The sequence below is a fragment of the Oncorhynchus clarkii genome, chromosome 1 (genome assembly GCF_045791955.1).
Source record: "Oncorhynchus clarkii lewisi isolate Uvic-CL-2024 chromosome 1, UVic_Ocla_1.0, whole genome shotgun sequence".
NCBI classification, from domain to species: Eukaryota; Metazoa; Chordata; class Actinopteri; order Salmoniformes; family Salmonidae; genus Oncorhynchus; species Oncorhynchus clarkii.
The window spans coordinates 83,525,979-83,542,036 of record NC_092147.1 but is presented as its reverse complement, the minus strand read 5'-3'; the positions used below and the strand labels follow the sequence as shown (position 1 = coordinate 83,542,036).

General features: G+C 42.6%; 1 protein-coding gene across 3 annotated transcripts in view; it reads left to right on the top strand.

Annotated features, from left to right (window-relative positions):
* Positions 1-12,556, top strand: part of LOC139413433 (UDP-glucose pyrophosphorylase 2b) — a 66,776-nt gene extending 54,220 nt beyond the window's left edge. For 2 of the 3 annotated variants that reach the window (XM_071160829.1, XM_071160816.1), the window contains exons 10-11: positions 6,383-6,487; positions 10,462-12,556. In XM_071160829.1, the coding sequence (XP_071016930.1) occupies positions 6,383-6,487; positions 10,462-10,569 (213 nt within the window). In that variant the 3' untranslated portion in view covers positions 10,570-12,556. The remainder of the gene's footprint in view (positions 1-6,382; positions 6,488-10,461) is intronic. The other variant, XR_011634797.1, reaches the window with a different exon arrangement.
* The last annotated feature ends 3,502 nt before the right edge of the window (positions 12,557-16,058 follow it).

Below are 16,058 nucleotides of genomic sequence, written 5' to 3'. Positions count from 1 at the left end.
AGGTAACTAACGTAACCCTAACCTTACTATAACTACTAACTAACCTTAACCACGCCCCACGTCAAGCTGGGCAGCTCCTTTACTAAGGTAACTAACGTAACCCTAACCTTACTATAACTACTAACTAACCTTAACCACTCCCCACGTCAAGCTGGGCAGCTCCTTTACTAAGGTAACTAACGTAACCCGAACCTTACTGTAACTACTAACTAAACTTAACCACACCCCACGTCAAGCTGGGCAGCTCTTTTACTAAGGTAACTAACGTAACCCTAACCTTACTATAACTACTAATTAACCTTAACCACGCCCCACGTCAGGCTGGGTAGCTCCTTTACTAAGGTAACTAACGTAACCCTAACCTTACTATAACTACTAATTAACCTTAACCACGCCCCACATCAGGCTGGGTAGCTCCTTTACTAAGGTAACTAACGTAACCCTAACCTTACTATAACTACTAATTAACCTTAACCACGCCCCACGTCAAGCTGGGTATCTCCTTTACTAAGGTAACTAACGTAACCCTAACCTTACTATAACTACTAACTAACCTTAACCACACCCCACGTCAAGCTGGGCAGCTCCTTTACTAAGGTAACTAACGTAACCCTAACCTTACTGTAACTACTAACTAACCTTAACCACACCCCACGTCAAGCTGGGCAGCTCCTTTACTAAGGTAACTAACGTAACCCTAACCTTACTATAACTACTAACTAACCTTAACCACTCCCCACGTCAAGCTGGGCAGCTCCTTTACTAAGGTAACTAACGTAACCCTAACCTTACTATAACTACTAACTAACCTTAACCATGCCCCACGTCAAGCTGGGCAGCTCCTTTACTAAGGTAACTAACGTAACCCTAACCTTACTATAACTACTAACTAACCTTAACCATGCCCCACGTCAAGCTGGGCAGCTCCTTTACTAAGGTAACTAACGTAACCCTAACCTTACTATAACTACTAACTAACCTTAACCATGCCCCACGTCAAGCTGGGCAGCTCCTTTACTAAGGTAACTAACGTAACCCTAACCTTACTATAACTACTAATTAACCTTAACCACGCCCCACGTCAGGCTGGGTAGCTCCTTTACTAAGGTAACTAACGTAACCCTAACCTTACTATAACTACTAATTAACCTTAACCACGCCCCACATCAGGCTGGGTAGCTCCTTTACTAAGGTAACTAACGTAACCCTAACCTTACTATAACTACTAATTAACCTTAACCACGCCCCACGTCAAGCTGGGTATCTCCTTTACTAAGGTAACTAACGTAACCCTAACCTTACTATAACTACTAATTAACCTTAACCACGCCCCACGTCAGGCTGGGTAGCTCCTTTACTAAGGTAACTAACGTAACCCTAACCTTACTATAACTACTAATTAACCTTAACCACGCCCCACATCAGGCTGGGTAGCTCCTTTACTAAGGTAACTAACGTAACCCTAACCTTACTATAACTACTAATTAACCTTAACCACGCCCCACGTCAAGCTGGGTATCTCCTTTACTAAGGTAACTAACGTAACCCTAACCTTACTATAACTACTAACTAACCTTAACCACACCCCACGTCAAGCTGGGCAGCTCCTTTACTAAGGTAACTAACGTAACCCTAACCTTACTGTAACTACTAACTAACCTTAACCACACCCCACGTCAAGCTGGGCAGCTCCTTTACTAAGGTAACTAACGTAACCCTAACCTTACTATAACTACTAACTAACCTTAACCACTCCCCACGTCAAGCTGGGCAGCTCCTTTACTAAGGTAACTAACGTAACCCTAACCTTACTATAACTACTAACTAACCTTAACCACGCCCCACGTCAAGCTGGGCAGCTCCTTTACTAAGGTAACTAACGTAACCCTAACCTTACTATAACTACTAACTAACCTTAACCATGCCCCACGTCAAGCTGGGCAGCTCCTTTACTAAGGTAACTAACGTAACCCTAACCTTACTATAACTACTAACTAACCTTAACCATGCCCCACGTCAAGCTGGGCAGCTCCTTTACTAAGGTAACTAACGTAACCCTAACCTTACTATAACTACTAACTAACCTTAACCATGCCCCACGTCAAGCTGGGCAGCTCCTTTACTAAGGTAACTAACGTAACCCTAACCTTACTATAACTACTAATTAACCTTAACCACGCCCCACGTCAGGCTGGGTAGCTCCTTTACTAAGGTAACTAACGTAACCCTAACCTTACTATAACTACTAATTAACCTTAACCACGCCCCACATCAGGCTGGGTAGCTCCTTTACTAAGGTAACTAACGTAACCCTAACCTTACTATAACTACTAATTAACCTTAACCACGCCCCACGTCAAGCTGGGTATCTCCTTTACTAAGGTAACTAACGTAACCCTAACCTTACTATAACTACTAACTAACCTTAACCACACCCCACGTCAAGCTGGGCAGCTCCTTTACTAAGGTAACTAACGTAACCCTAACCTTACTGTAACTACTAACTAACCTTAACCACACCCCACGTCAAGCTGGGCAGCTCCTTTACTAAGGTAACTAACGTAACCCTAACCTTACTATAACTACTAACTAACCTTAACCACTCCCCACGTCAAGCTGGGCAGCTCCTTTACTAAGGTAACTAACGTAACCCTAACCTTACTATAACTACTAACTAACCTTAACCACGCCCCACGTCAAGCTGGGCAGCTCCTTTACTAAGGTAACTAACGTAACCCTAACCTTACTATAACTACTAACTAACCTTAACCATGCCCCACGTCAAGCTGGGCAGCTCCTTTACTAAGGTAACTAACGTAACCCTAACCTTACTATAACTTCTAACTAACCTTAACCATGCCCCACGTCAAGCTGGGCAGCTCCTTTACTAAGGTAACTAACGTAACCCTAACCTTACTATAACTACTAACTAACCTTAACCATGCCCCACGTCAAGCTGGGCAGCTCCTTTACTAAGGTAACTAACGTAACCCTAACCTTACTATAACTACTAACTAACCTTAACCACGCCCCACGTCAAGCTAGGCAGCTCCTTTACTAAGGTAACTAACGTAATCCTAACCTTACTACTACTACTATAACTACTACCTAACCTTAACCACGCCCCACGTCAAGCTGGGCAGCTCCTTTACTAAGGTAACTAACGTAACCCTAACCTTACTATAACTACTAACTAACCTTAACCACGCCCCACGTCAAGCCGGGCAGCTCCTTTACTAAGATAACTAACGTAACCCTAACCTTACTATTACTATAACTACTAACTAACCTTAACCACGCCCCACATCAAGCTGGGCAGCTCCTTTACTAAGGTAACTAACGTAACCCTAACCTTACTACTACTACTACTATAACTACTAACTAACCTTAACCACGCCCCACGTCAAGCTGGGCAGCTCCTTTACTAAGGTAAGGCTGGATTTCCACTGCTGAGGGCAAGATTTAATCAAAGGTGCTTTGTTGACAAGCGCATTGCATTTGAGCAACCAATAAATATTGGTTTTAATCTTAAATAGAGCCCCACGGTGGAGGTGTCATAATACCCATAAAACCTAGCAGTCAAACAGGGAAATGGTTCTAGTCGTTTTTCCACCATACAGTTTTCCCATAGGGGATTTTAGAAACAGCTTACCCTGGAATGACGTTTTGATGACCTTCTCTTGGACAAGGTAACTTTTAAATATATTTGTCTCTATTTACTGTAAGAATTTTGCTTGGACTGTCTGGGAGTGATCTCTGAAAACGGAAAACTAGCTGTTATTGGCAGAGAGGTTTGGAACTGTTTTTCTCATTGGTCTATTTAACTAAAATACAGACTGGTGATGTCACCAGGCAAGCCAAAACTCCACCCATGCAAGACCTGCTGATTAGAAGGGCCTGCGTAGATTATTCTCTACCAGCAACTATCAGGAAATAATACTCATAAATTGTTCACACTTTTACAGTGTTTGTTTCTACAGCTGTTGTACAATGTAAGCTACCACGTTGTTTTGCTACCATGTTGTTGTCATGTTGTGTTGCTACCATGCTGTATTGTCGTGTGTTGCTGCCTTGCTATGTTGTTGTCTTTAGGTCTCTCTTTATGTAGTGTTGTGTTGTCTCTCTTGTCGTGATGTGTGTTTTGTCCTATATTTCAAATGTATTATTATATTTCTAAGTTATTTATTTATATATATTTTCTAAATTGATCCCCCGTCCCCGCAGGAGTTCTTTTGCCTTTTGGTAGGCTGTCATTGTAAATAATAATTTGTTCTTAATTAACTGACTTGCCTGGTTAAATAAAGGTTAAATAAAAATGAAAAATGTTTTACAAAACAGAGAAAAATATGAATTTTGCCTGCTCTGGGCCTTTAATGCCAAACCAAATATTTAGTTATTTGAGTTGATTTGGCCATAACAAAAAAATGTGGGTTGCCTTCATCACTCCCTTTGATTGTTTGCTAGCGGTGGCTAATGTTAGCGGCGGCAGGTAGCCTAGTGGTTAAAGGGGGCCAGTAACCGAAAGGTTACTGCATCGAATCCCCGAGCTGACATGGTAAAAATCTCCCTCTGAACAAGGCAGTTGACCCACTGTTCCCCGGTCATTGTAAATAAGAATTTGTTCTTAACGGACTTGCCTAGTTAAATAAAAGTTACATTTTAAAAAATGTAATGTTGCTGAAGTTTGTGGTAGATGTTTAAAGAAAACTGAAGCATGGATTACAGTTTCTCCTGGCCCATAGACTACTTTCAGGGTGAGGAACCATCATACATCAAGTTGTAAAATCCTGGACTTCCCTTTTAATTGTTTTATGAATGTCTCTGATTGGTGAAATAGTTCACTCAACGTGTGTGCGGTCTGAATCAGTCCCTGATTAGGAGAGAAGGAAAAACAAATGTTTTGTAAGGACCATAGTTGAAAAGCCTGTCCAGATGAAACACCTACTCTTGGTGTTTGGTGGTTCAGATACATCCTCTACATGCTGACCTTTAGTCACACTACATTTGAATGGGGCATGGTGACCTTTAGTCACACTACATTGGAATGGAGCATGATGACCTTTATTCACAGTACATTTGAATGGGGCATGCTGACCTTTAGTCACACTACATTTGAATGGGGCATGCTGACCTTTAGTCACAGTACATTTGAATGGGGCATGCTGACCTTTATTCACACTACATTTGAATGGGGCATGGTGACCTTTATTCACAGTACATTTGAATGGGGCATGGTGACCTTTAGTCACACTACATTTGAATGGAGCATGATGACCTTTATTCACAGTACATTTGAATGGGGCATGCTGACCTTTATTCACACTACATTTGAATGGGGCATGATGACCTTTATTCACAGTACATTTGAATGGGGCATGCTGACCTTTATTCATAGTACATTTGAATGGGGCATGCTGACCTTTAGTCACAGTACATTAGAATGGGGCATGCTGACCTTTATTCACAGTACATTTGAATGGGGCATGCTGACCTTTAGTCACAGTACATTTGAATGGGGCATGCTGACCTTTATTCACAGTACATTTGAATGGGGCATGCTGACCTTTAGTCACAGTACATTTGAATGGGGCATGCTGACCTTTATTCACAGTACATTTGAATGGGGCATGCTGACCTTTAGTCACAGTACATTTGAATGGGGCATGCTGACCTTTATTCACAGTACATTTGAATGGGGCATGCTGACCTTTAGTCACAGTACATTTGAATGGGGCATGCTGACCTTTATTCACACTACATTTGAATGGGGCATGCTGACCTTTATTCACAGTACATTTGAATGGGGCATGCTGACCTTTAGTCACAGTACATTTGAATGGGGCATGCTGACCTTTATTCACAGTACATTTGAATGGGGCATGCTGACCTTTATTCACAGTACATTTGAATGGGGCATGCTGACCTTTAGTCACAGTACATTTGAATGGGGCACGCTGACCTTTATTCACAGTACATTTGAATGGGGCATGCTGACCTTTAGTCACAGTACATTTGAATGGGGCACGCTGACCTTTATTCACAGTACATTTGAATAATTTTGCACGCCCAATTTTTCAGTTTTTGATTTGTTAAAAAAGTTTCAAATATCCAATAAATGTTGTTCCACTTCATGATTGTGTCCCACTTGTTGTTGATTCTTCACAAAAAAATACAGTTTTATATCTTTATGTTTGAAGCCTGAAATGTGGCAAAAGGTCGCAAAGTTCAAGGGGGCTGAATACTTTCGCAAGGCACTGTAGGTCATCCAGTGGGAATAAACATACCAAGATAGAGCTCTCTCTTTCCCTCCCTCTCCTCAAAGTATGTGTTACTGCTCTAAACTCAGCATGACATACCCGTCTGTCTGTCTGTCTGTGCTAAGGTCCAGGAATACCAGACGCGGTTCGAGAGCATCCCTGATATGCTGGAGCTGGATCACCTGACTGTGTCCGGTGACGTCACGTTTGGAAAACAAGTTTCTCTCAAGGTGAGTTCACAGGCCCCTGAGGTTTTTCTGGCTAGGTCACATGGTCAGGGAGATTCTTAGTCCTCTATTATCTCAGAGACACATCTGTGATGGGCCCAGATGGAATGAAGGAACTTTACAATAACAATGATACAGTTGAAGTTGGAAGTTTACATACACTTAGGTTGGAGTCATTAAAACTTGTTTTTCAACCACTCCACAAATGTCTTGTTAACAAACTATAGTTTTGGCAAGTCGGTTAGGACCTCTACTTTGTGCATGACACAAGTCATTTATCCAACAATTGTTTACAGACAGATTATTTAACTTATAAATCACTGTATCACAATTCCAGTGGGTCAGAAGTTTACATACACTAAATAGACTGTAGGATTGACTTGTTTCCTCCAGTCCACCGCTCAAACTCTAGGATTGACTTGTTTCCTCCAGTTCACCGCTCATACTGTAGGATTGACTTGTTTCCTCCAGTTCACCGCTCATACTGTAGGATTGACTTGTTTCCTCCAGTCCACCGCTCAAACTCTAGGATTGACTTGTTTCCTCCAGTCCACCGCTCATACTGTAGGATTGACTTGTTTCCTCCAGTTCACCGCTCATACTGTAGGATTGACTTGTTTCCTCCAGTTCACCGCTCATACTGTAGGATTGACTTGTTTCCTCCAGTCTACCGCTCAAACTCTAGGATTGACTTGTTTCCTCCAGTTCACCGCTCATACTGTAGGATTGACTTGTTTCCTCCAGTCTACCGCTCATACTGTAGGATTGACTTTTTCCTTCTGGACAATAGAATTCTTCCTTTTGTAACTAATAGCCAATATCACAACATCCTTGTCTCAGACCATAGACCTGTCCTATCTCAGACCACAGACCTGTCCTATCTCAGACCATAGACCTGTCCTATCTCAGACCATAGACCTGTCCTATCTCAGACCATAGACCTGTCCTATCTCAGACCATAGACCTGTCCTATCTCAGACCATAGACCTGTCCTATCTGAGACTATAGACCTGTCCTATCTCAGACCATAGACCTGTCCTATCTCAGACCATAGACCTGTCCTATCTCAGACCATAGACCTGTCCTATCTGAGACTATAGACCTGTCCTATCTCAGACCATAGACCTGTCCTATCTCAGACCATAGACCTGTCCTATCTCAAACCATAGACCTGTCCTATTTCAGACCATAGACCTGTCCTATCTCAGACCATAGACCTGTCCTATCTCAGACCATAGACCTGTCCTATCTCAGACCATAGACCTGTCCTATCTCAGACCGTAGACCTGTCCTATCTCAGACCATAGACCTGTCCTATCTCAGACCGTAGACCTGTCCTATCTCAGACCATAGACCTGTCCTATCTCAGACCATAGACCTGTCCTATCTCAGACCGTAGACCTGTCCTATCTCAGACCATAGACCTATCCTATCTCAGACCATAGACCTGTCCAGCTAGATATCCACTTTCCGGACAGTACTGTGTCACAACTCATGTGACGACTTGACCCACTACTACTATCCTGTAGTTAAAAAATACATATAAACTCACATTGATGTCTTTTTCCAGATCAACGTCACCCCTGACATGTCTCATTCTACTGTGTGTGAGATGTTAAAACCTTATCTAAGGGGCTACATTATTTCATACACAGCATATGACAACGAACAGCAAACGCTTAGCGACGCTATAACAACTCATTCTAGATGTGGACAACAGATATGCCTCGTCTCCGATTCCTGAACTCTACAAAAGAGAGACTGCTACACCAATCAGAATTTGACAATCTTTCCACCAAACAAACGGAGCAGCTTCTGTTTAAGTCGAGGTAAAGATTCTCTGAACACAGAGAGAAAGCAAGTTGTTATCTCACCAGGTTCGACAATCCGCTGCTAGCAGCACCATACCTGATATCTGTGTTAACAGCTGATCTAACTTCCACCAATCCCAAAGAAATCAACAATCAATTTAAGCAATTCTGCTCTTCCTGACACATCTCGTGTGCCTGCATTTCTAGACAATCTGGACATCCCCTGTCTCAATTCAGATGAACAAACCAACATGGATGCCTCAGTAAGTGATGATGAAGCTACTCTGGCAATTCAGTCCATGCAGAGTGGTAAAGCCCCTGGGCCTGATGGCTTCCCTGTTGAATTTTATAAAGCCTTCTCCTCTAAATTATCCCCTATCCTCAGCTCAATGTACATTGAAATCCTTTCTAGTCAGAAACTAAAAAAGACAAGAATCCCCCTGACTGTGGCTCATACCGCCCTGTAAGCCTTTTGTGCTGCGATTATAACATTCTCACTAAGGTCGTCTCGCGCCGTTCAGAGACAGTGATGCCTAATATAATTAACTCTGACCAAACCGGATTTATCTCAGGTGGACTGTCTTTCTGTAGTATGAACCGGCTATGTAATGTTCTCTATTCTGCCCACTCAACTCTACAGCCAGAGGTCGTCAGCTCTCTTGATGCTGAGAAGGCTTTCGACCAGGTTAACTGGGAATATCTATTTACAGTACTAGAGACTACAGTACAGACTACAGTACAGTACTATCTCTCTATTTACAGTACTAGAGACTACAGTACAGACTACAGTACTATCTCTCTATTTACAGTACTAGAGACTACAGTACAGACTACAGTACAGTACTATCTCTCTATTTACAGTACTAGAGACTACAGTACAGTACTATCTCTCTATTTACAGTACTAGAGACTACAGTACAGACTACAGTACAGTACTATCTCTCTATTTACAGTACTAGAGACTACAGTACAGACTACAGTACAGTACTATCTCTCTATTTACAGTACTAGAGACTACAGTACAGACTACAGTACAGTACTATCTCTCTATTTACAGTACTAGAGACTACAGTACAGACTACAGTACGATCTCTCTATTTACAGTACTAGAGACTACAGTACAGACTACAGTACAATCTCTCTATTTACAGTACTAGAGACTACAGTACAGTACTATCTCTCTATTTACAGTACTAGAGACTACAGTACAGACTACAGTACTATCTCTATTTACAGTACTAGAGACTACAGTACAGACTACAGTACAGTACTATCTCTCTATTTACAGTACTAGAGACTACAGTACAGACTACAGTACAGTACTATCTCTCTATTTACAGTACTAGAGACTACAGTACAGACTACAGTACTATCTCTCTATTTACAGTACTAGAGACTACAGTACAGACTACAGTACTATCTCTCTATTTACAGTACTAGAGACTACAGTACAGACTACAGTACAGTACTATCTCTCTATTTACAGTACTAGAGACTACAGTACAGTACTATCTCTCTATTTACAGTACTAGAGACTACAGTACAGACTACAGTACAGTACTATCTCTCTATTTACAGTACTAGAGACTACAGTACAGTACTATCTCTCTATTTACAGTACTAGAGACTACAGTACAGACTACAGTACTATCTCTATTTACAGTACTAGAGACTACAGTACAGACTACAGTACAGTACTATCTCTCTATTTACAGTACTAGAGACTACAGTACAAACTACAGTACAGTACTATCTCTCTATTTACAGTACTAGAGACTACAGTACAGACTACAGTACTATCTCTCTATTTACAGTACTAGAGACTACAGTACAGACTACAGTACTATCTCTCTATTTACAGTACTAGAGACTACAGTACAGTACTATCTCTCTATTTACAGTACTAGAGACTACAGTACAGACTACAGTACAGTACTATCTCTCTATTTACAGTACTAGGGGGAGGGGTGGGTGAAGGGAGGGGAGGGAGGGTGGGGAGGGGTGGTGGGAGGGAGGGAGGGAGGGAGGGAGAATGAGGGGTTGTACTGTTTTTGTTGCTATATCTGAAAATCTAAAATAAAGTTGTTTTTTTTAATTAAAAAGCAAATAAACTGAACCTGAACCTGCCTTTTTAACCCCTTTACGCCCCTCCTCTCCTCCCTGTAGGGAACGGTCATCATCATAGCCAATCACGGAGATCGTATCGACATCCCGGCTGGAACGATACTGGAGAACAAGATTGTGTCGGGCAACCTTCGCATCTTGGACCACTGAAGCCTTTAACTAGTCCTCCAGCACCACAGACACATCAACCACCATCATGTGACGAAGCCAGACACATCCACCACCATCATGTGACCAAGCCAAACACATCAACCCCAACCATGTGACCAGACATCCACCACCATCATGTGACCAGACACATTCACCCCAATCATGTGACCGAGCCAGACTTAATCCAGACTCCTTTAAATAAACTCCTTAGAGAGGGGTGTCATACCCAACAGATTGTGATGTGATATCCATGCTATACTATACTTCGTGATCGTGATAGAAGTCATATGGATGTGATGTCAATGGGAGATTCAATATCTACTGTACATGTTAGTACAGTCTTAGACTGGGATTCAATATCTATATCTACTGTACATGTCAGTACAGTCTTAGACTGGGATTCAGTATCTACTGTACATGTCAGTACAGTCTTAGACTGGGATTCAATATCTACTGTACATGTCAGTACAGTCTTAGACTGGGATTCAATATCTACTGTACATGTCAGTACAGTCTTAGACTGGGATTCAGTATCTACTGTACATGTCAGTACAGTCTTAGACTGGGATTCAATATCTACTGTACATGTCAGTACAGTCTTAGACTGGGATTCAGTATCTACTGTACATGTCAGTACAGTCTTAGACTGGGATTCAATATCTACTGTACATGTCAGTACAGTCTTAGACTGGGATTCATTATCTACTGTACATGTCAGTACAGTCTTAGACTGGGATTCAATATCTACAATGCACCATTTAAAGGTAACTCCTGATTGAGCCGACAGATACCCATTTAAAGGTAACTCCTGATTGAGCCGACAGATACCCATTTAAAGGTAACTCCTGATTGAGCCGACAGATACCCATTTAAAGGTAACTCCTGATTGAGCCGACAGAGACCCATTTAAAGGTAACTCCTGATTGAGCCGACAGAGACCCATTTAAAGGTAACTCCTGATTGAGCCGACAGAGACCCATTTAAAGGTAACTCCTGATTGAGCCGACAGAGACCCATTTAAAGGTAACTCCTGATTGAGCCGACAGAGACCCATTTAAAGGTAACTCCTGATTGAGCCGACAGAGACCCATTTAAAGGTAACTCCTGATTGAGCCGACAGAGACCCATTTAAAGGTAACTCCTGATTGAGCCGACAGATACCCATTTAAAGGTAACCCCTGATTGAGCCGACAGATACAGTGTTTACCGTGGATTTAGTGGCCATGAACGTGGGTACATTGCCTTTAAAACATGCATTACAGACAAAGCGGGATCGGATTGCATCCCGGCCCTAATTGACAATTCAATATTATATCATGTCCACAACAATATCGAAGGAATACCAGTCAACAATATTATGAAATACTTGTCATTGTTATTTTTATCAGAAAATATTTTGAAGGAGTTTGTCAGTCTTTTTAAACGTTTTTTTTTTACATCAAAATTATTATTTCACTGTAATCTTATTCCACTTGTACCTTACTGTCTCTCCATCCCTCTATCTATCCCTCTCTCCATCCCTCTATCTATCCCTCTCTCCATCCCTCTCTCTCCCTCTCTCCATCCCTGTCTCTCCCTCTCTCTCCCTCTCTCCATCCCTCTCTCTCCCTCTCTCCATCCCTCTATCTATCCCTCTCTCCATCCCTCGCTCCATCCCTCTATCTATCCCTCTCTCCATCCCTCTATCTATCCCTCTCTCCATCCCTCTCTCTCCCTCTCTCCATCCCTGTCTCTCCCTCTCTCTCCCTCTCTCCATCCCTCTCTCTCCCTCTCTCCATCCCTCTATCTATCCCTCTATCTATCCCTCTCTCCATCCCTCGCTCCATCCCTCTATCTATCCCTCTCTCTATCCCTCTCCATCCCTCTCTCTCCCTCTATCTATCCCTCTCTCCATCCCTCTATCCCTCTCTCCATCCCTGTCTCTCCCTCTCTCTCCCTCTCTCCATCCCTCTATCTATCCCTCTATCTATCCCTCTCTCCATCCCTCGCTCCATCCCTCTATCTATCCCTCTCTCCATCCCTCTCTCTATCCCTCTCTCTCCCTCTATCTATCCCTCGATCTATCCCTCTCCATCCCTCTCGCCATCCCTCTATCTATCCCTCTCTCCATCCCTCTATCTATCCCTCTATCCATCCCTCTATCTATCCCTCTCCCCATCCCTCTATCTATCCCTCTCTCCATCCCTATCTCCATCCCTCTATCTATCCCTCTCTCCATCCCTCTATCTATCCATCTATCCATCCCTCTCTCCATCCCTCTATCTATCCCTCTCTCCATCCCTCTATATATCCCTCTATCTATCCCTCTATCTATCCCTCTATCTATCCCTCTCTCTATCCCTCTAGCTATCCCTCTCTATCCCTCTATCTATCCCTCTCCATTCGTCTCTTCAATAGCTCTCTGTCCAGAAAGAGAGAGAACGGTTGCATTTTCTGCACACAGAGGCCTACTGTAGGAGAGTTGATGACACACAGAGGCCTACTGTAGGAGAGTTGATGACACACAGAGGCCTACTGTAAGAGAGTTGATGACACACAGAGGCATACTGTAGGAGAGTTGATGACACACAGAGGCCTACTGCAGGAGAGTTGATAACACACAAAGGTCTACTATAGGAGAGTTGATGACACACAGAGGTCTACTATAGGAGAGTTGATGACACACAGAGACCGACTGTAGGAGAGTTGATGACACACAGAGACCTACTGTAAGAGAGTTGATGACACACAGAGACCTACTGTAGGAGAGTTGATGACACACAGACCTAGGGCTGGATTCATCTCATATCACAGAAGTTCAGCGTTATAGCGCGATTTAAATGAGGAAACGGTGAATGCGGTCTCCGCTAAACCCGCTAACGTTGCCTTTACATTTCTATTGCGCTGTAGCGCAGATCTTCAGCACAACGGATTGAATCAAGTCCCTGCTATCAGACGGTTGAATGACAACTCAACGTCTGAGGGGCCTACTGTCTGCAGAACGGGAGTCTGAAAGCAGTACGAGTGTTGTCCTGAGACTGAAAGGGAGTCCCAGCTGCAGCTGATGCTGTTCTCGAGCTGAATAAAGTGCAATATGAAATTAGCTCAAGCCTCTTGTCTGTGTTTAACCGTTTTACAGTTACTATGGGAATTTAGACTTTAAGGTAATTTACCCTTGAGCCAACATCCGTAGTGTTTGCGATCTCTGTGAACGTCAGGGAAATTGCCTTTTAAAAGGCACATTTTCAGTGTGCTTGTCGACAACACACCTTTCATTGAACCCAGAGGTTCACTCTTATTACAATAAAGTACAGCATACAGCATCTGTACTGCTCTTCCATTCTCCAACTCTTTCCATCACATTAGTGGTTTTCTGGGACATCTGTACTGCTCTTCCATTCTCCAACTCTTTCCTTCACATTAGTGGTTTTCTGGGACATCTGTTGGTCTTTCATTCTCCAACTCTTTCCTTCACATTAGTGGTTTTCTGGGACATCTGTACTGCTCTTCCATTCTCCAACTCTTTCCTTCACATTAGTGGTTTTCTGGGACATCTGTTGGTCTTTCATTCTCCAACTCTTTCCTTCACATTAGTGGTTTTCTGGGACATCTGTACTGCTCTTCCATTCTCCAACTCTTTCCTTCACATTAGTGGTTTTCTGGGACATCTGTTGGTCTTTCATTCTCCAACTCTTTCCTTCACATTAGTGGTTTTCTGGGACATCTGTTGGTCTTTCATTCTCCAACTCTTTCCTTCACATTAGTGGTTTTCTGGGACATCTGTTGGTCTTTCATTCTCCAACTCTTTCCTTCACATTAGTGGTTTTCTGGGACATCTGTTGGTCTTTCATTCTCCAACTCTTTCCTTCACATTAGTGGTTTTCTGGGACATCTGTTGGTCTTTCATTCTCCAACTCTTTCCTTCACATTAGTGGTTTTCTGGGACATCTGTACTGCTCTTCCATTCTCCAACTCTTTCCTTCACATTAGTGGTTTTCTGGGACATCTGTTGGTCTTTCATTCTCCAACTCTTTCCTTCACATTAGTGGTTTTCTGGGACATCTGTTGGTCTTTCATTCTCCAACTCTTTCCTTCACATTAGTGGTTTTCTGGGACATCTGTTGGTCTTTCATTCTCCAACTCTTTCCTTTACATTAGTGGTTTTCTGGGACATCTGTTGCTCTTCCATTCTCCAACTCTTTCCTTCACATTAGTGGTTTTCTGGGACATCTGTTGGTCTTTCATTCTCCAACTCTTTCCTTCACATTAGTGGTTTTCTGGGACATCTGTTGGTCTTTCATTCTCCAACTCTTTCCTTCACATTAGTGGTTTTCTGGGACATCTGTTGGTCTTTCATTCTCCAACTCTTTCCTTCACATTAGTGGTTTTCTGGGACATCTGTTGGTCTTTCATTCTCCAACTCTTTCCTTCACATTAGTGGTTTTCTGGGACATCTGTTGGTCTTTCATTCTCCAACTCTTTCCTTCACATTAGTGGTTTTCTGGGACATCTGTTGGTCTTTCATTCTCCAACTCTTTCCTTCACATTAGTGGTTTTCTGGGACATCTGTTGGTCTTCCCTGGTGGTTACGTATTTTAAATTTTTTCTAAAGTGTTTGCTTCGTTACTTGCCGGTTTGTACTCAACAACACCATTATCCTCCACAGTGGAAACCGTTCAACAGTCTTTGAGATGTTTTTATTTGTTTTTATTTAACCTTTATGTAACTAGGCAAGTCAGTTAAGAACAAATTCTTATTTACACTGACGGTCTACCCCAGCCAAACCCGGATGACGCTGGGCCAATTGTGCGACTCCAAATCACGGATTCGAACCAGGGACTATAGCGACGCCTCTTGCACTGAGATGCAGTACCTGAGATAGCTGCACACAATTGAGTCCTTATGAACACAGTCCATGTCCACAGTCAACATTCTGCAGAAATCTATTTCCACTCTGACGACTCAAGGTCTTTGAGAATCTCCGCAGGCTGAAGGCAGTTATACTGCAGTCACAAGGTAATGCAGAGCCAGTGATCCGGTAAACCTACACGGTTAATGGTCTGAGCCGTGGCAGGAACAGGGCAGTGTGTGTGCAGAGTCCTGGGAACATAAAGATAAGCACTGGTCAGTGGAAATAAGGCCTGCCCAAGCAGTTGGTCAGCACAAACACTATTTAGTGCTTTAACCTGTGGTGGGAAAAGTACCCAATTGTCATATGTGTCACGTTCTGACCTTTATTTCCTTTGTTTTGTCTTTATTTAGTATGGTCAGGGCGTGAGTTGGGGTGGGCAGTCTATGTTTTGTGTTTCTATTTCTGTGTTTGGCCTAGTATGGTTCTCAATCAGAGGCAGGTGTTGTTAGTTGTCTTTGATTGAGAATCATACTTAGGTAGCCTGGGTTTCACTGTTGTTTTGTGGGTGTTTGTTTCCGTACGGTACTGTTTCGGTTTGTTCACGTTTATTGTTTTGAATTCTTAGTGTTCAGTGTATGTTTTTTTAAATAAACGGTAT